The sequence below is a fragment of the Bos mutus genome, chromosome 14 (assembly GCF_027580195.1).
Source record: "Bos mutus isolate GX-2022 chromosome 14, NWIPB_WYAK_1.1, whole genome shotgun sequence".
NCBI classification, from domain to species: domain Eukaryota; kingdom Metazoa; phylum Chordata; class Mammalia; order Artiodactyla; family Bovidae; genus Bos; species Bos mutus.
This window is the reverse complement of record NC_091630.1, coordinates 12,633,871-12,653,197: the sequence shown is the minus strand read 5'-3', so window position 1 is coordinate 12,653,197 and position 19,327 is coordinate 12,633,871. Positions and strand designations below refer to the sequence as shown.

At 43.7% G+C, this 19,327-nt stretch overlaps 1 protein-coding gene and 1 long non-coding RNA gene across 5 annotated transcripts in view; one reads left to right on the top strand and one right to left on the bottom strand.

Moving 5' to 3' along the window:
* LOC138990792 (uncharacterized) overlaps window positions 1–19,327 on the bottom strand; it is a 124,724-nt gene that overhangs the window by 70,770 nt on the left and 34,627 nt on the right. For both annotated transcript variants that reach the window (XR_011466905.1, XR_011466904.1), the window contains exons 2-3: window positions 18,792–18,844; window positions 4,645–4,864 (exon numbers count right to left, since the gene is read on the bottom strand). This is a non-coding gene — a long non-coding RNA (uncharacterized lncRNA). The remainder of the gene's footprint in view (window positions 1–4,644; window positions 4,865–18,791; window positions 18,845–19,327) is intronic.
* TP53INP1 (tumor protein p53 inducible nuclear protein 1) lies at window positions 1,582–17,559 on the top strand. 3 transcript variants are annotated; one of them, XM_070382991.1, is made up of 5 exons: window positions 1,582–1,767; window positions 3,873–3,990; window positions 7,990–8,250; window positions 8,844–9,204; window positions 12,758–17,559. In XM_070382991.1, exons 3-5 carry the CDS (start codon window positions 8,139–8,141, stop codon window positions 13,005–13,007), a joined length of 723 nt encoding a protein of 240 aa, XP_070239092.1. In that variant the 5' UTR covers window positions 1,582–1,767; window positions 3,873–3,990; window positions 7,990–8,138; the 3' UTR covers window positions 13,008–17,559. The 3 variants fall into 3 exon arrangements, with proteins under 3 accessions (XP_070239092.1, XP_070239093.1, XP_070239091.1); XM_070382992.1 differs by lacking the exon at window positions 3,873–3,990 and adding an exon at window positions 11,639–11,676 and having other exon boundaries at window positions 12,758–12,898; XM_070382990.1 differs by lacking the exon at window positions 3,873–3,990.

Genomic DNA, 19,327 nt, shown 5'->3' with positions numbered 1-19,327 from the left:
TCTATAGGTCAAAGCAGTCACAGGGCCAGCCCCAATTCAAACAGAAGAAAAAATAGACTTCATGGTGGAGACACCGTTGTGACCATCTTTGGAATCAGCATCTACCTCAGGTCATTTTCTCTGTCGTAACAAGGTATTGTATGCTTCCACATTTTGCCTTTAATGACGATAAATCTTATCACACTGGAAAAAGGTAGGTCTCGCTATGACCTTTTAAGAAATCAGACTCTTAGAATTATCATCACGCCTGGGTTCTGAATGACAAGACAGTCTCTTGGTAAATTCCTAAGAAGAAACAAGATTTGGGGGCATGTAATATTAGCAATGATAATCAAGAGAAAATATGAGGATGAACTTGATTTGCCAAAATCCAAGTTAATGCCTTGCTCTATCTTCTGAGAAAAAAGTCAAGTGGCCCCTGAATTTTGGTTATTACTCCTGGGTGTCAGACCATCCCCCGTCTTTTACACCCTTTAAAACTAGTACTGATGGAAACAGACTGGCCACAGGATACCCCTGAGGGTCAGGAGGCCAGAGCCTTTCAGATCCTTAAAGTATGACACACCTGCTCAGGGTCTCTATACAAATTTCACCCTGGATCAGAGAACTGCATCTCAGTCCAAACAAAATGCACGTGAGGGTGGAGATACGTCAAAATGACTACTTTGCCTTTGCCAGACAGTGTGAATCCGTCTATACCCGTACAGAGCTTTGGTTTGGAAAATATTTTCAAGCCCCCTGTTTTACATTCCTCTCACTATAAATAACTGGGTGAGCAGGTAGGCCTCTGGTAAACGCCCACGGTTTTGTGCTGTGTAAACAGCAGAACAGAGGCCATCGGCTCCCTGGGTCAGAGCAGAGCCTGGACGGGGCCCTGTCTTCTTCCTGCGGGTTCTCCTGTCTTCTGGAGCAGAGAGCCTAAAGGCTCCTGGCGTCTCTGCCTTCAACGTCTGGTCTCACGGCCTCTTCTGCCTCGCCGGCTTGCATCCCGAGCCAGTAGACCAGGTCAGTCAGCTCCCAGGGTCAGTGACCACAGCAAGGTGGGCGCCTGGCTCCTGGTCTTAAGCAGGTTGGGTGGGCGGCACGCCTGTACTCACGGGGACCAGCCCTTCCTTCCCACGCCGGCCAAGACGTGAAGTGGGCCTGCCTCACCGTCTTGGGCTTCCATCACTCGCGAGGTCCTTAGCTTTCCTCTCACATCAACTCTGTGTCCCTGTGTGCCCCCAGACGCTCGGCCAAAGGGACAGCTGGGGTCAAGGTTCTTCCTTTCGGGGTCCAGGTCCGCTTGGTCCTCACCCTCCGGGGCGGGTTTTCGCGTTGGTTGGCCCCCGGCCCAGTCCCCAGCACCCCCGCCTTCCGCGGGCCCCTCTCTCCCCCCTGGGCGCCCGGGCGTTGTTGCCCGGGCTTGTTTCTAGCTCCGGAGCGTCGCCCGGCCGGGCGCCAGGTCACGTGCGTTAGTGACAGCCTCTCGCAGGGTGGCCCCGGGGCCCGCGCGCCGCTGATTGGTGGGGCTGAGCCTGGCCCCGCCCCAGGGCGGGGCGTGCGGGCGGGCGGGCCCGACGGGCGGGCGCAGCGGCGGATCAGCTGTTCCGAGGCTGCACAACAACAAAAGGAGCGGGACGCGCCGGCAGCGGCCAGCGGCGCGGCCTCAGGAGGGCTGGAGCGGCCCCGCGCCCCGCCGTCCGGGAGCCGCAGCTACCTCAGCCGCCCGCGAGCGGGTCCCCGCCGGCTGCCTTCGCCTCCCGTCCGGCCGCGGGTCGGGCCCACGTAAGTGCGGGCGGGGCCGGCGTCCAGGGCCGTTCGCTCCGGGTCGCCCCTCTGGCCGCGGTCGGTGCGCCGCCCACCCCGGTCTCCACTCGCACCCGCGGGCCGGCTGCCCACCGCCTCGGCGGCCCCGGGGGTGCGCGCGGGCGCGGGGCGGCGGTTGGGTGTTTGGTTTCTGCCTCCCCCCACCCCGAGCGCGGCCTGTTTTCCCGGGGCCGCCGCGGGACCGACCTTCTTTTCTCTCTCCTCCTCACTCCGCCTCCTGCCCTCCGCCGTTGGGCTGGGGCTGCCCGCCCGGGACTGGGCGTCGGGGTCCCCGGGCCCCGGAGGGGCGAGCGCGGCGGCCGCCGCCGCTCCGGGGCGCAGCTTCCAGGGCTCGCGGCTGCTCGGCCAGCCCTCCCCGCGCGCGGCGGCTCCGCTACCCCGCGACCGGCGCTCGCCCGCCCGTCGGTGGCAGGTTCCTTGACTCTTGCTTTGATCTTACCTATCAATGGTGGAGGTTGCACCTGTGGTAGGCACTTTATCTCCCATCGTAGTTAAAATCCTCATCATTTTGATCACGCACGCTCATTGGGTGCTTAGCGTGGGCCACAGACTCGGTGAGGATTTTACGTGCATTAACTCGATTCCCACAATAATCCTGTGAAGTTAGGCTGTATTACAGATAGGAAACCTGAGGGCCCAGAGATATGGACTTAACTTAAGACCACACAGCCAGGTAGAAGGAAATGGTGTTTTAAGTTGAAGATGAGTTTTCTGTAGGGATAGGGAGTGTGTGTGTGTGTGTGTGTGTGTGTGTGTTAAATTGCATTTCCTAATTACATCTAATCGTTGTCTCCTGGTTAATTCCAATTTCAAGGAGATTAAGGAGGAGGGCCTCTCCCCCTTTCTGTCATTGAGACAAGAACCCTTTCTGAGGACAAAGTAGTTTTGAGAAAGGGTGGAAAGTGTCCCCTGGGGTTGTTGAACAGAGGTAATAATGAGGAGCCCCAAGATCTGGAAATCACTTGCTTGGTAACTGAAATATCTTTTTCACTGCAGATGCAAAAAGCACTAGGAAGCTTTTGCTTTTAACTGGCAGCATAATTTTCGAAGGTTCCAGCCTGGAACCAGGACCTTGCTAATTTCTATGACTAAGGTCTGGTTTGTTTTTGTATCTTTATCTTTTGTTCTTTTCTGTGAATGCTTCATCGATTGCTCATAGTTCTCTTGGGAATGGTCCCACTTTCAAACTTCAGGGTTAACAGGCTGTGAATTACCATTTATTGCTGTCTTTGTTCACTGTCATTCAAGGCTTCAGAGCCAACCTGGTGGATCCTGGGGAGAATAACCTCCTTGTAGCTGGTTGAGTAGGCTGGATAGAGTGGAACAAGCGAAGACAACTTTCTTGGCTTGGTTTTTCTACAGTTTAAAATTGATGTAAAATTACTTGAATCAGCACGTTTATTCTTCTGAACTAGTGAGAGAGGGTGGGATAAAGAGATCATTTTGAGCTGCTTTTTGATGATGATGTGTTAGTTTGGCCACCTGATATTTCGAAACTATCAAGAAGCCACAACTGTACACATAGTTAGGAGTTAAATCATCAAAGTTGTGGTGTTTTTTTTTTTTTTTAATTTAAAATGTTTTTGGAGCCGCCTACTGGCAGCCAAAACCAACTGAAAAGTGCAGTTCTCCAAAATTCATAGAGCCAGAGTTGAGGCTGGAAGGAGCCTGAGACATTCCGCACTGGGGGTGGGGGGCAAGGGCGCAAGGTCCTGGAACCAGAGAGACTTCGTTCCAACGTGGGCCCCACCCCTGAACAGCTCCGTCACTTTTGAGCAAGTTACTTAATTTCTGAGCCTCAGTTTTCTTATTAATCAAATGGGACAAATAAGTGCCTCAAATCTGTCACATACAATAAACATTGAGTAAATCACAGCTCTGATGACTATAGGAACATTTTGCCAATAAAGACACTCAGACCCAAAGATGCTAAGTGACTTGCTCACAGTCATACACCTGGTTTGAAGTGCATTTGGGGTTTATATTTACTGGGTGCCTGCTGTGTGCCTGCTTCTAAGTGATACACACTTATTCCTCATGTTGGCCCTATCTCCCCATTTTAGGGATGAGAAAACCGAGGCACTGAGAAGTTACTGTATATCCTAAATACACACAAATTCTGAGGAGCAAAGTCAAGATTTCAAACCGAGCAGGCTAACTCCAGAGCCGCATGGCCTCAAGGTTGGTTGCCTGTCTCAAAAATGAGAAAATAAATCATACCGACAAACTCTTCCCAGCCTAGTAACTCCTTTTCTAAGTTCTCAAACTAGAATGCTTTACCCCTTGAGTATTAAACTCAGCCACCTTTCTCTGCTCACAGAGCATTTCTACTCATGTCATATGAAAAATATTGATAATAAAATGTTAAGTAACAAAGCAGGATACAAAATTGTGCGTGCATTGGCCTACAATTTTGATAAAAAAGAAACTGGCGGTAGAAGAAAATGCACAATGTACTAACAATGATTGCAGTAAAGTACGGAATAACAGTTTCCTTATTTATTTTCTAAACTTTCTGTAATGTGGTTTAGTTCATTTTATAATGAAGGGAGGGAATGGAGGTATTTAGAGCCAAGTGGAAGAGGCTGCAGCTGCCTCTGTGAAGTGCTGGGGCACAGACACTTCGTTTCTTTTCTCCAGCAGGTGAGACAGCCAGGCTGGCAGGTGCGGGGAGAACAGCAGCGCCTCCCGCCTTGCCGTCATCCCTCTGCCTCTTGGCTAAATTCCAGAGCTGTATTTGTAAATTTGTCCTCTTAGGACACTTGTTTTCTCTGGAATTTTCACCTTAGTTTTTTATCTTTGTCCTAGAGTTGTGAATATCAAAAAGTCTGTTACCTGCTGAGGAGTACAGTCTGAAGTTCTGCTTTGCCTTTAGCTGCACAGGATCAGCCCCAAGGAGAGCCTCCATCCTTGGGCCGAAGCCAAGATGAAGAGCAGCAGTGACCTTGTAGGGACAGTCTGGTCAGTGGGAAGATAGGCCATCAAGACATTAGAGCAGCAGTGTCCAATATGCAGTGTGGGCTCTGTATGGAGGTTTGGATTTTTAAGTAGCCACCTTAAAGAAGGAAAAAGAAACAGGTGAAATTAATTTTGTTAATATATCTTATTTAACCTACTATATCCCAAATTAAATAAGATTTAAAATTTTCCCAGGGAATTCCCTGACAGTCCAGTGGTTAAGACTCTGAGCTTCCACTGCAGAGAGCGTGGGTTTGATTCCTGGTTGGGGATCTAAGATCCCTCAGATCCCACATGCTGTGTGATGCAGCCAAATAATTTTTTGTTTAGTTTTTCAGTCTAATTGCATTTCAAATAATCGTTCACCTGATGTTCCCAGAGGCCACCTCCCTGAACAGTGTCAGCGTACTGGGGTCTCTCCAGCAGCTCCTTGTCCTCTGTGACAGCTACAGAAAGCGGGGCCGAAGGAACTTGGCAAAGTCAGACCAGCCTCACTTTAGGAAACCCAAAGAGGCTTGACTCGTGTGGTCCTGGGGGACGCTCCTCCAGAGACGCCCTTCCTGTGGCAGAGCCGAGTGTGCTCCAAGCCTAGGCTGGCTTCCACGTTACGGAAGAGGGGGCAGTTTGGAACTTGCAGCTGCCCAAGCACAGTGGCCCTGGCATGACTGCTGCCTTGCAGCTGCCACTTCACTGGCCTGGTCCTCAGTGACTGACCACATGTGGCACCACAGTTGGGGGATAGGGGCATATTCATGATGAGCTAGGGTTCCCGTGGGGTGTTCCCTCCCCACCTAGCAGCTCTCGCTGGTGCAGGGCCTGAGTCCAGCCGGGCACTCTGGAGAATTCATCCAACTAGGTCAGCAGACCCAGAACTGTACTTGGGGCCAATAATTTAAGAGAGATGGGGGAAAGATTAAAAGTATCCTTTCTCCCGCCTAGCTCATATGCTCAAAACTTTTACGTGCACAGCAGCCCTGGGATAGCTCATCTTTTGGGATAATCAAGTCTAGCCAACTACACAGTCCACTGCTCTTGTAAATTCTCTTACATGCAACATAAAGCTCACTTTGCATTCTCATCCTCGAGCTCCAGAGTACGTGATTGGCCATACTGCTTTCCAGAAGGGTTTTAGAAAGACTGATTATGCAAATGACACTTCCTGTTCACCCGTTTTTCATAATTAATGGCTGAGGATGACAGATTGTGACCACAGAACTATTCACATGTCATTTATTTAAACACATATTTGTAGTACTACACGAGTAGTAGCCTGCCGAACAGTTGTAGCAGTCCAGTGCACACATAAGGAATTGAACCAGGAGTCTCATCACCAACAGATGTGAACCACATCATTTATAGCTAAGGATGATTGTTTTGAAAATGAAATATCCAGAGTGTGAAGTTAGGGATTCAGGGCTGACGCTCTCTGGGTGATCTCCTCCACTCTTACGGTTCTTATGGTTCCTGTCACCCCCTTTGTGTTGGTAACTCCCAGATCTGTGCCCTCAGCAGACACCATGCTCCTGGACTGCAGAGCCCTAGATTCAGCTCCTGCAGACATCCCAGGACTCACCAGCTTCCCCAGTTCCTCGTGTCCAGAGCACATGGCCTACACCTCGGCTGTGTTCCTCTTCCACTGAACCTACCAATCCTCCCCACCCCCCCCCACCCCGCCCCATCCCGCCGTTGGCCAGGCCGAAAACCTAGGGCATCCTTGACTTTTTCCCTCCCCTTCACTTTTGGCGCACGATGCCCTGCAGGATCCAGTCCCCACATACCCCCTAAGCCTGCTGTCAAGACTGTCCACCTAGATCTTGAGCCATATGGAAGCCACATTCTCACTCATCTGCACGTTTCCACAGCATTGTTTCTACTTCATCCACTCTTGAGCTTCTCAACCATTCACGATGAAGGTCATGATTGCATGTGTCCTTCTGTGACCCTGTACTTCTCCTCACGTGATACTCATCACACTGGGTTGGTGGGCTTGCTGTGGGAGGGCCTTGTCTGCTGCTGTCTCTCCTGCCCTGAGCACTAGGCCTGATGCATAATAGGTGCTCAGCAAATACTTGCAGAATAGTTGACACTGACTGAGAACTCTGTCCCAAGTGCCTTGCTAAGTAGGTTGCCTGCACTATCTCATTGGACAAGAGTAGGATCAGGGAAGCCATCTAGGAGGTGGTGATTGGCAAAGTCAGACCAGTTGGCTTCAAGTAGAGTGAGAGTGGTGGAGAGAAGTAGGTGGATTCCAGCCATGTGTGCGGCTAGAGTCCACAGGATGTGCTGCCAGTTTGGGTGAGGGGTGCGGGGGTGTGGATGAAAGGGAGTTTAGGATGAGGGCTAAGCGTTTGGCCTGAGTAACTGCTGCCTCTCCTTCCTGAGAAGGGGGGTGACGGGCAGCGAGCCTGAGTATGTTTGTGAGGAAAATGAAAGATCTTGCAATTTGTTAGGTTTGGTCTGCCCATCAGGTAACCAGGCAGAAATGCGTATATAAATCTGGACCTCTGGAATAAGACCAGGCGAGGCTGGAGTTCCTCATTAGAACTCACCCGAACTCCATGGGGTAGAACCCTTGGAGTAGTGTGACTTCCTCACACTAGTAGGAGACAAGCCACCTTTGAACCCAGCCACAGTGGTGCTTTTCGGTTCTGGTTGCTGGGCCACCTGAGTTCTCTGCAGTGTGACTTTTTCCATGCCAGCTGTAGGAATGGTTTTGAAGGTCAAAGTGTGCTGTAGTTAGAGATTTTAATGGAATTAGGTGTGCTTACAATCATACACAAGAATAGAGCAGGAGAGAAAGGGGGCCAGGGAAAGGGGAGGGCTTGGCGTGGTAGTGGACACGCACCCAGGAGGAGTGCTAGGATCAGTTGGCAGCTTCTGACCAGCTGACCATGAAAACCTAGCTTTCACTCTACTTATAGAAAAGTAGTGTTTCAGTTGAAATATGTTACCCAGGGATATACTTTTATATCCCTTATTATAAAAGCACAGAAGTGAAAAAAGAACCAACCCCTTCCATTGCGCATTTTGAGAGATTTACAGGTTGCGTTTGAGTACTCTATTAATATTTGTAAAAAAAGAGATTCTGCATTCTTGTGTTTGAAAGAAGGGAAGAGCCAAGCTGCAGGCTAAGGCCTGTGCTTTTCTGTAGGTGTGAGGAGATGTACATGTTACATAAACACGTGCTGATTTGAAATAACCTTTTTTTCTGTTTTATTTTAGGGATGATGGCTCTTCCTGCTTCTCACCTAAGTTGAATAAGCACCTTGTGCACTTTAATCCCCTGTCAGTGGCATCAGGCTGACCGAAGACAGGTTTTGGAAATCTCAGCTACAAAGACATCCAGCCAAAGTCTCAATCTTGCCTTAACAATGTTCCAGAGATTGAATAAAATGTTTGTGGGTGAAGTCAATACTTCTTCAAACCAAGAACCAGAATTTAGTGAGAAAGAAGATGATGAGTGGATTCTTGTTGACTTCATAGGTAAGGATATTCTTAGCCGTTAATCATCACAGCAAAAGTGGAAACTCTTTTATTGAGTTTTTGCATAAGTAAACCAATAACTCTGAAGGTTTTTAAGCCTTAAAAGTTAATAAACAAGAATTTGTCTAAAAAAATTGTAGGAAGCATTCTGTGCCAGATGATCAGGTCAGTGACACTGAGGTCAGCCTCTCCAGTATGGCAGCTCTTACACCCTGATCCAGCCAGAGGCACTTTTATAGGAAACCCCCATCCTCTACCAGCAGTAACCCATTTGGTGCATTATGTGTTTACTCAGCAAAATAGAGACCAACCTTAAAAACTGTTCTGCCAAACCAACATAATCCATCACATACAATGATACACACCGCCCCCTAACACACACACACATGCACACACGCGCACACTAGGTGCTCAGAAATTATTTTATGATCATTGTGAGTGAATATGAATGGTTTTGTGTCTGATCTAAATAAAGGGAGGACTGTGAGCATCAGCTAACAGCATCATCTCTTCTTTTTCTGTGCTCTGATGTGATCTCAATGTGTTACTCATACCCCGCGGGACTTCAACAACGTGTGTGGACTGCCATCTAGACACTTGCACGGGTTTCTCAGCAGCAGAGGATGAAGAGGAAGAAGACATCAGTGAAGAGTCACCTCCCGAGCGCCCTTCAGTCTTTTCCTGTCTCCCTGCATCTCTCGAGTGCTTGGCTGACACGAGTGACTCCTGCTTCCTCCAGTTTGAGTCCTGTCCAATGGAGGAGAGCTGGTTTATCACCCCTCCCCCATGTTTTACTGCAGGTGGATTAACCACTATCAAGGTGGAGACCAGTCCTATGGAAAACCTTCTCATTGAACACCCCAGCATGTCCGTCTATGCTGTGCACGAGCCCTGCCCCCGCCTCAGCGAGGCCCACTGTGGGACTGAGGAGTTTCATAACCCAGGCAGTCCCAGGTACGTCACTGTCTCCACAGACATTCGTGAAAGTATGTGCCTAGTGTATAAGGCGGGTAATGGTATGAAAAGATGAACTCATTTGAGATTTTCAAAAAAATTAGTTCTAGCATGGCCCCAGTTATGTAATGGAGAGCTGTCTCATTTGTGATATTCTGCTACTGAATGGAAAGAAAAGACTGGCATTTCTGCTAAGTATCTTAGAATATAACTCTGGCACTTTATAGGCTGGATTATTTGGGGTATCAAATTTGACAGGAGTGGTATATCTTAAAATCTCACGATCTTCGAAGTAGTCCTAACTAAGTCACATCAGATGGTGCTTAGCCTTGAAAACCCGAGGAATCTGAAGCATGAGGTAAATAAAACGGCAGATTTAGCAAAGCATTTTTCTCAGAGAGTTCTTTTCTGCCTTGCAGAGGGAAGCTTTCATATCCAAATACTGTTTTGTGGTTATATGGGTGTCCCAAGTGGTCTGAAAGGCTCTGCTTGGATGGCAGATGGGTTGAGCTTCTGAAACAGTTCAGGGAGGGTGTCTAGTCAGTAATCCGTTCCAGAACAAACTCACAAGTCTGTGGCCTTTATCCAGGGACTATATTCAAGATTGTTCCCACCCACTAAAACAAAGCCCGTGGCTGCGTTCAGTGGCTCAAAGTCCAGCTGGTCTGTGATGCACATTGGTGGGAGGTCCCTTCGGGTATTAAGGTATTTGTAGGATACTGGCACTGACTTAATTCCCTTTATACCTGTCAAGGGGACAGGTGACCTGGATTTTGGAGCCGCCCACAGTGTTCCTATGGTTCAGTGAGGCCACCCAGAGGGCCGCTTTTTCAGTGTCCAGGCTCTGACTTTACTAACCAGGCCACTGTATGCGTATGTCCTTCCATTTCCTGTTTGCCAAATATAAACAAAGCCCAGGCAGCTCATTAATCTGATAACTTTACCAGAGTTTGCTGCACTTTAAACTCTCAATATTGTAGATGTTCTTGAATGAAGATAAACATACACTTGTACCAGACTGAAAAACATTTGCTTATATAGTTACCCACGCTTTGTATTAAGTTGGATCTTTGATGGGAAATGTTACTTTGGCACTTTATTCCATATTATAAATTTATCAAGAGGTTAATGTTTCAGGCATTCCAACAGAAATTTTTTTTTTTTCCAACATAAATTTAAAATACAATTTTTTGAGATGGTTTAATTAATTTCTTTAATTGTTTAACAGTTGATTCAAGTTAATTTCTTCAGTTCTTAGAAATTCTTCTAACTTTATTTTGATCTCATCTCTGAGGAGTTCCACTCGAGAATTTAGTGTGATTAATAGCCACTTTAAATTACTAGCATTTGTATATTTACGTTTTCAATATTTAAAGTATGTGTATTTACATATGTATATTTAGCAGCTTCATAGACAACAGAAGCAGTCCGTATGCACTGCAGAAAATTAGAAAGGGCAAAAAGTTTTAAATTTTAAATGACGTTTTTCTCACTACTGAGAGATGAATACCGTCAAGACTCCAGGGCATATCCTTCCAGGTGGTACTTTCTGGATGTGCCCATGCATGGATCTATAACACCATTTTAAACCCAAATGGGATCAAGCTATAGGTACTGTTTATAATCTGCTTCCTTCGGCAGTGTGCGCTACCTTTTTTTTTCTCCCCAGTAAAATTTTACTTTGTGAACTATACAGACCACACTGAGATTTGCCCAGGAAAGCCCAGAACACTTCATCTAGTTTGTCCAAACCAGGATCCAGTTCAGGACCTTGCACTGAACCTGGTTAAGTGTTTGTAGTTTTGATGCAGTGAGAATGTTCATTTTTTATATCTTGTTTGTCACTGTATATTGTTATATGTTTTGATATAACACTTAGGTAGCTAATTATAAATAAAGGATCAAATGGACATACCTAAATTTATATGAATTCTTTCTGAACATAAGAAAGTACTGTAAATTATTACAGTTTTATAATAACTAAAAAATTTTAACATCTTTATATTTGGATTTTAAATTTTTATAAGAAAGGCCCAGTAAATCAAGATAGAAATCAGATGTCACCAAAATTGGGAAGATGGCTATGTAGTAAATATCTGTATTTTCTGAGGAAGAAATATATTGTATGCTTTTTGAAAGTTAAGATTGTTCCCATCCTGTATATCCTTGAAGAGATTACCATAAAGCACATAAAAGTAAGGTGCTTAACAATTAAAGAAGGCTTCAGAGTATGTACTTCATTGCATTTTAGCCTTTATAAAATATTGTATGTGAAGGTTTATATGCTATCATAATCTTAAGTAATACATGTTCCTTTAATGACCCGTAGTAACCCAGTTTTAATAAAGAAAAGTTGACCACATCCTAATAGTAAAATTAAATAGCATTTTCAACTTTACTAGTGATTTAATAGTTCACCATTTAACATTTGTAGGGCCAGGAAAAGCTGCTTATAAGACTCATTGGCACAGAGTAAGTATATTTCATTTGAGACTGTGTGATATGTGTTATCAGTCTGAGCAGGAAGGCAAAGGACTCAAGGCATCCAGCTTTTAAAAACCACTGTCTTTGTTTTATTTTAACTGCTTTCTGTTAGTTTCTTAATGTGACCAGCTTTAACTCTACTATTTAATAAAAATAATATATTAAAAATGTAACTGTGTTTTCCCCTAGCAGTTGTAGGCAGAATATATAACTGCCTTCCTGTGTAAAATAACCCTTAAAAATCTTAAAGTTCTTCATTACGTGTTAATGTAGTTTAGAACTATCTGATTAGCTTTTAATATAGAAAACAGTAATTACATGGTTTGTAGCCATATATTAAGATTATGTGTTCTCCAAGGGTCTTTATAATATTGCTCTGCAAATGCCATTCCAAAGTGTACCTGTTGTGATATAAATTTAAAACTTAAGAGTTATGTTTTGTAATAAGCAGGTATCTTACCAAGACAAATTTATTTTTAGATGAGTAGAATTTCCTTATGCATATTTCTATTAAATTCAGACTTAAAACTTGTTTTCCTAGAACATTTTGCTTATAGACACACAGAGTCTGTGAAGCTGCTGTTGGCACAGTGCCTCATAACCAAACCTTGGAGTGGGACTTTTGTTACATTCTTGGTTGAGTCAGTTAATATTTGTGACCTTAACCTTAACCTCTCTGAGCCTGAGTTTTCTGATCAGTAAAATTTAGGAATTAAAATAGTTTTCTTTTAAGGTTATAGTGAGAATCAAACTACATGTATAAATGTGTTTGGTGTGTAACTGAAATTCACTCAAAGTGTAAAGCATTTTTTTAAAACCTACAGTTCACTTAATTTACCACCTCTGGGTGGATTCTATCACATATTTCAATTGAAAGTTGGCTGCTTCTTTCTACCATTATCAGTCAGTGTGGTCACAAAATAAAAACTTGTCTGACAGCCATGAGATACTGAGCTCTCATTCAACCATAAACAAATGAGTGTGGCAAACTGAATTGCCAAGTAGCTTTTTCAGTTTCATCGATAACATACTATGTTATGTAATACATGCCCAATTTTTTCTGTTTCAGAGTGGAAGCCGAGAATGAAATGGGGCAGCACATTCATTGCTATGTTGCAGCTCTCGCTGCTCATACAGCTTTTCTGGAACAACCCAAGAGCTTTCGCCCTTCCCAGTGGATTAAAGAACACAGTGAAAGACAGTCTCTGAACAGAAATAGCCTTCGTCGCCAAAATCTTACCAGAGATTGCCACTCTCGGCAAGTCAAGCACAGCGGCTGGGCTGTCCATCAGCCCTGCCCACGTCAGTACAATTACTAAGAATCTGAAGTGTGTTCAGTTGGTTTCTCATAGTTTGTGCATATGTGTGGGCATGTGCATGTATGGACGGTGAAGATGCTGTCTCTTTACAGCCAACAGATGACCAATCACATAGTTTTATTGGTGTGTTTAGACACTATCTTGAAAACCAGAGTTATATGCTGGGTATAAAGTAATGCCTTGCTCTTAACATTTGCTTTTTTTGTAAAAATTTTTTCAGAATATTTTTGGAAACATATCAATACAGTTAGTGTTTGGGAAGGTCTTTAAAGCTATTAAGATGTACATGAATTAGCAATTTAAAGATGTTTCTTCCCAAGTACGAGAATAGGCATCTTTCTATTTCATTTTATTTGGTATTAATCAGTCTTTTGAGTAAGCAGAAATTTATTCTCAGGGTCAGCCATACACTTTATTGACCAGTACTTGATAATCTTTTCTGTATATAATGAATACATTTTTACACACTAACATGAGCATTAACAGGTGATGTGGTTGCCACAGATAAAATGGAATTATGGCTGAACTTTCTTTTGGAAGAAAACTTGATATATTTCTGTGTGTATGGGGTTTTTAATTCCCAGATTAGCCATGCAGTTCATTTTGGAATTCAGGTACATTAAGTGTTAGTGAACAGTGCATTCAATAATTCCGATGTGACCGTGTAACGTGGTACAGACATTACGGCGTCGTGGGACAACAGTGCCCGTCTCATGTGCAGAGGGATTCAATTCGACCTGTGAAATTGTATTTGGGGAAATGTGTATCTGTAAGTAATCCATTGGTCCACTGTTTGGATTCTTTCCTGCCAGCTCTGCCTACTTGCCACCTCACATCAGCTGTAAATTCAGAAGTACGTGTCCTGTACTCTAGTGGCTTCCTATTCATATCTGCCCAGGGGAAAAGAGAGAGGCTTTGTATTTCTGATACAGTGATAGATCTTCTGCTATGGAGTCTGTTCCGCCAGCTGGCAAGCAGCGGTGAAGGGGATTCCTGGTGACGTCTATTCATAGCATCTAAATGAAGAGTGACAGGTTGAGTTTTCCTTGAGTTTATATATATATTTTTAATTTGGGCTTCAGGCAAATTCCTTAACCACTTTGGCCTTTGGTACCTCCACCCAGGAGGGAGTAGTAACACGTACCTCCCTCCCAGTCGTGAGGACCGGGTACTGATTTGAAGTGGGGCTGTCCTGAACTGATCCTCGTGTGAAATTCCAAGGGCCTCTCTGCCGAGTCTAGTGAAGGGGCAGGGCCAGGGTAGCTCTTCGGCCACAACTCCTTCAGAGTGTTGGTGCTCATGAGGCCAGGGTGCAGGGTTCAAGTCATACCAAGGCCAGTTAGCTCAACGAACGCAGAGAAAACCTATTTCTTTAGCTCTAGCCAGTCACTTTATTTTTTCGCAGCTGTGATGGGTTTTGCTGAGCCATCTGCACTCTGACCAGTTTCCTCTGAAATTAAGTTAAACACATTTACAATCCAAAGCACATTCTACTGACAGAGCAATAATACTATCACCTTCATAATCAAATAGCTTATTTTTCCATTCTCCTCTGCAATCCTAATTGAGTACATGACTAGACAGTGTTGTCAAGGAAAAAGCAGCATATAGTGTGAAGTACTGTTTTATTCAGTAACCCTGTAGCAGTTGGGTGCAGGGAACCATGGGAGACTTTGCAGTGAAGAGCTGCCTCTTTTCTGACCAGATTGGGATGTGTGGAGTCGGAAGAGGTCACATAGCTTAGTTAGACGGGGGTGGTAGGTTGTTCCTCCACTACTGGCTGTGCTGAAGGGCCAGGAATGTCTCTCCAGAACAAGGGTCTAGATCCCCCTTCTCACCTTAGTCCCCTTCCATTTCGACTACCCCTTTATTTATTTGTTTTCCTCATTAGGGGCCAAGTCTGTTAAGTTTTGTCAGACTGAGCTAGAAGTTGTTTTGTTACTATTTGTGTTTACCAGCCTTGGGAGATAGCGTGTTCATGAAGGTGTGTGTGTTTTATACCATGACTGTTAAAGGGCCGCATGTTGCTAACTTGAGCATAGGTGTAAGCCTCTGAATACATGGGGGTCTCTTTTTTTCACATACTAAATGTAAGCTGTTAGTCCTCATGAGCTTCAGAAGTTCAGCCATGAGAATTTGTTTGGCAGCATGAACAGATTTGTATATAAAACTGCAATGGTCTTTAACTACTATTTTTTCAGATTTCCTGATACCTTAAATACATTTACATCTCTATCAGTTACTGATTTTTCGTTTGCCTTATTCGAGCCAGGTTTTTTATGCTTTGTACCTGGAAAACAATTGACTTCGTCTTTTCAGTGTTTTTTCAGGGTAAGGCCTACCACGTATCTGTGATACCATACGGTGGTTTCTGCATCAGTGTCCAAGGCTTCTGTCTAAACTGGCCCATGTAAGAACTGAAGAAAGTGGTCACCTAATGCAGTTCTTGGCCATCACGTGTGTGAGGGATCGACTGTGTGCAAGTTCACAAGACCAATAATAACAGAGAGTGCTATTGACCTGTTAAGTATTCTTTGAAACAGGGCTGAAATGCAGCTTATTATAAGTTAATTATTATTTCTGCTGTTGTAAATATAAATGGTTTACAGTGTGCTTTAGTGCATATTTCTTAAAAATTCCAGCAGTGAGAAATAAAACCCCTTTGAATTTAGCACTCTGGTTCTAAACTGAAAAGTCTGGAATATGTGGTGCACACAGCAGCTTCATGAATGAGTTTCTTAGTTTTTATAATGCACCATGTTTCTCAAAGTTTGTGTTTTTCATTTTTAAAACATTTTATGATGTATATCTTATGTTTATTACTTTTCTTCCTCAAATAATTTGATTATGTACTGCACCATAAGTTGAAAATTAACCACCCATTATTTATCTTCTGTGGGAATTTATATGGTTGGGTTGGGGGGAGGGGAGGGAATTTTTTGCAGAAGGTGCAGAGTGATTGGATTTACTACTTATGGTTCCAGGGAGCCTTTTTACATTGCTGTCCTGTGCATTCCCCAGTTCTGATGCAAACTGTTCTGTTTACATACCTTCTCTGTTGTGTCAGCACTCTGATTCTAGTGAGGTGACAGTTACTTAAGACTTCAGAGGGCCGTTCAGCATTGCCTAATGTTTTTGCTTCTCAAATCTGTGTAGTACACTGGTTTGTAATCTTTGTGTCTTCATTGAACCTGAGTGTCTTTGCTATTTCTCTTCTTCCTCAAAGAAATATATTGTCTTATATACTCTTTTAAGAAAAAAGAGTAAAGAAGGGTATCTTTCTTTTTCTCATCTTCTTTGAGTTGGAAACAAAACAAAAAAAGGACTCTAGAAGATAGACATTTAAATTTAAATAGCTTAGTGGAAAAAGTTTAAGAGTTTCCAATTATTAATCTTTGTTTTTAGAATCAGTTAAGAGACTGCTCCTTGTACTGGAGATACTAGCATATGTTCGTAATGTTACCTTAAAATTATCTTTATTCTATAAGTCCCATACATACTGGTTAAATTCTTTAAAGAGTTGGGCCACTATCATGGATGGTTTCACTGCCATCGGCCCTGTTGATGTATTATAAATGGCATTATCTACTTATTTTAATGCTTAAAGTTTTATATAAAACGCTTTATTTAGAAAACTTACATAATATAGTGGTGTCTGCCTTGCCATGTACCAATTTCACTTGAAATTTGACACCAATTGCAGTGGTCTGGGGTGGAGGAGGCAGTCCTGGAAAGCACACAGATAAGGATATCTTTTTCTGTCTGCAACAGTATCCTTTATGTGGGAGGAGAAGTTACTATTCCAAGAAAGGCAGCTTAAGTGGATAATGTTTTGTGCGTCACTGACAGTTTTTCTTAAAATATTTTTTTAAATTGTGTAATTGCTAAATGCCCAATTTTTCTCTGTATTTGCCTGAAGTTTTAGTATTTGTTTTCTAGGTTGACTTCTAAAAACCAAACCAGTGCTTGGGGAGGTTAGATGTGTCTGTTTCCAAGCTTGGTGTGTATGAGTGGTTTTGCTTGTGTTTTCCTCCAGAGGTTTGGAAATCTTAATCAGTAATGTGTGTATTATAATATTTTAAGTGGCTTTGGTGTTTTTTTTCCTCCATCAAGTAAAATTGTGAACACATTTGCTTTTCAAGGGCAGGGCATCTGTTCTAGAGACTGAAGAGTATTGTAGGTTGTACTCTGCCTTCTTGATGTGTTTCTGGACAGTTGTTTTTTTTTTCCAACAACTTGAAAACTTAAAAGGGACATTTGGTTAGGTTATATACTGTACATCAATCTATGCATAAATGGCAGCTTGTTTTCTTGAGCCACTGTCTAAATTTTTTTTCTGTTTTTATAGAAAATTTTTGTACTGATTGGTTCATAGATGGTCAGTTTTATACACAGACTAAACAATACAGCACTTTGCCAAAAAATAATTGTAGCGTTGCTTAAACATTGCGCACCAACACCAGCTCTTTGGAATTGGGTTCAGTGGTGTATTTTGCACTACCTGGAGTTACGGTTTTTAATCTGTCAATAAATAAAATGTCCTTTACCTTCACATTTGTCAGATTCTTTTATCTTTATGGTCATTAGTCTTAAAAACTAGGTACAACTTACTTAATCAATCAATTCGGTCACTCAGTTCGGTCACTCAGTCATGTCTGACTCTTTGCGACCCCATGGACTGCAGGACACCAGGCCTCCCTGTCCATCACCAACTCCCGGAGTCCACCTAAACCCATGTCCATTGAGTCAGTGATGCCATCCAACCATCTCATCCTCTGTCGTCCCCTTCTCCTCTTGCCTTCAGTCTTTCTCAGCATCAGGGTCTTTTCCAATGAGTCAGCTCTTTGAATCATGTGGCCAAAGTATTGGAGTTTCAGCTTCAACATCAGTCCTTCCAGTGAACACCCAGGACTGATCTCCTTTAGGATGGACTGCTTGGATCTCCTTGCAGTCCAAGGGACTCTCAAGAGTCTTCTCCAACACCACACTTCAAAACCATCAATTCTTCGGGGCTCAGCTTTCTTTACAGTCCAAGTCTCACATCCATACATGACTACTGGAAAAACCACAGCCTTGACTAGACGGACCTTTGTTGACAAAGTAATGTCTCTGCTTTTTAATATGCTGTCTTAAAATGAATGCTTTTTAGTTTTACTTGTCCAAAAGATATATTTAATATATACTTTACTTTTTTTTTTTAATTTTATTTTATTTTTAAACTTTACATAATTGTATTAGTTTTTGCCAAATATCAAAATGAATCCATACAGGTATACATGTGTTCCCCATCCTGAACCCTCCTCCCTCCTCCCTCCCCCCATACCATCCCTCTGGGTCGTCCCCAGTGCACTAGCCCCAAGCATCCAGTATCGTGCATCAAACCTGGACTGGCAACTCGTTTCTTACATATTTTACATGTTTCAATGCCATTCTCCCAAATCTTCCCACCCTCTCCCTCTCCCACAGAGTCCATAAGACTGTTCTATACATCAGTGTCTCTTTTGCTGTCTCGTATACATCGGTTATTGTTACCATCTTTCTAAATTCCATATATATGCGTTAGTATACTGTATTTATGTTTTTCCTTCTGGCTTACTTCACTCTGTATAATAGGCTCCAGTTTCATCCACCTCATTAGAACTGATTCAAATGTATTCTTTTTAATGGCTGAGTAATACTCCATTGTGTATATGTACCACAGCTTTCTTATCCATTCGTATACTTTACTTTTTTAAAAAACTTGTATACATTAAAAATTTTCAGCTAAAATGAATACTCATTTACCTGAACATGAATTTAAGAATGATCCCAGCCAGAACGTTTTCCCTCCAGCCAATCTGTGTTAAAAAAACAAATACAGAATTTAACATACTGGTTCTTAGCCTTTTTTAAGCAAGGTTGGTTGAATTCTTAATAGCTCCTCTCCCAGATAAATGCAGACACAGTCTTATATAAACGTTGCAGGACAGTGTCCCTGAGGTCCACCGATGTCCCACTGTGGCACTCCAGTTGTTTTGCTTTGGTTTCTGTTGTTCTCCCATGCTGCACAGCTTACAGGACCTTAGTTTCTCAACCAGGGATTGAACTTGGGCCACAGCAGTGACAGCATCGAGTCCTAACCACTGGAGCGTCAGTCATGTGCGACTCAGCCACCTCATGGACTGCAGCCCATCAGGCTCCTCTGTCCATGGAATTCTCCAGGCAAAGAATACTGGAGTGAGTAGCTATTTCCCTTCTCCAGGGGATCTTCCCAACCCAGGCATCAAACCCAGGTCTCCTGCATTGCATGCTGATTCTTTACCATCTGAGCCACCAGGGAA

Coding starts and splice junctions, on each gene's coding strand:
- TP53INP1 (XM_070382990.1), top strand. CDS start 8,139: ATGTTCCAGAGATTGAATAAAATGTTTGTGGGTGAAGTCAATACTTCT. Junction 8,251..8,843: donor GATTCTTGTTGACTTCATAG/GTAAGGATATTC, acceptor ACTGCCATCTAG/ACACTTGCACGGGTTTCTCA. Junction 9,205..12,757: donor CATAACCCAGGCAGTCCCAG/GTACGTCACTGT, acceptor TTTCTGTTTCAG/AGTGGAAGCCGAGAATGAAA.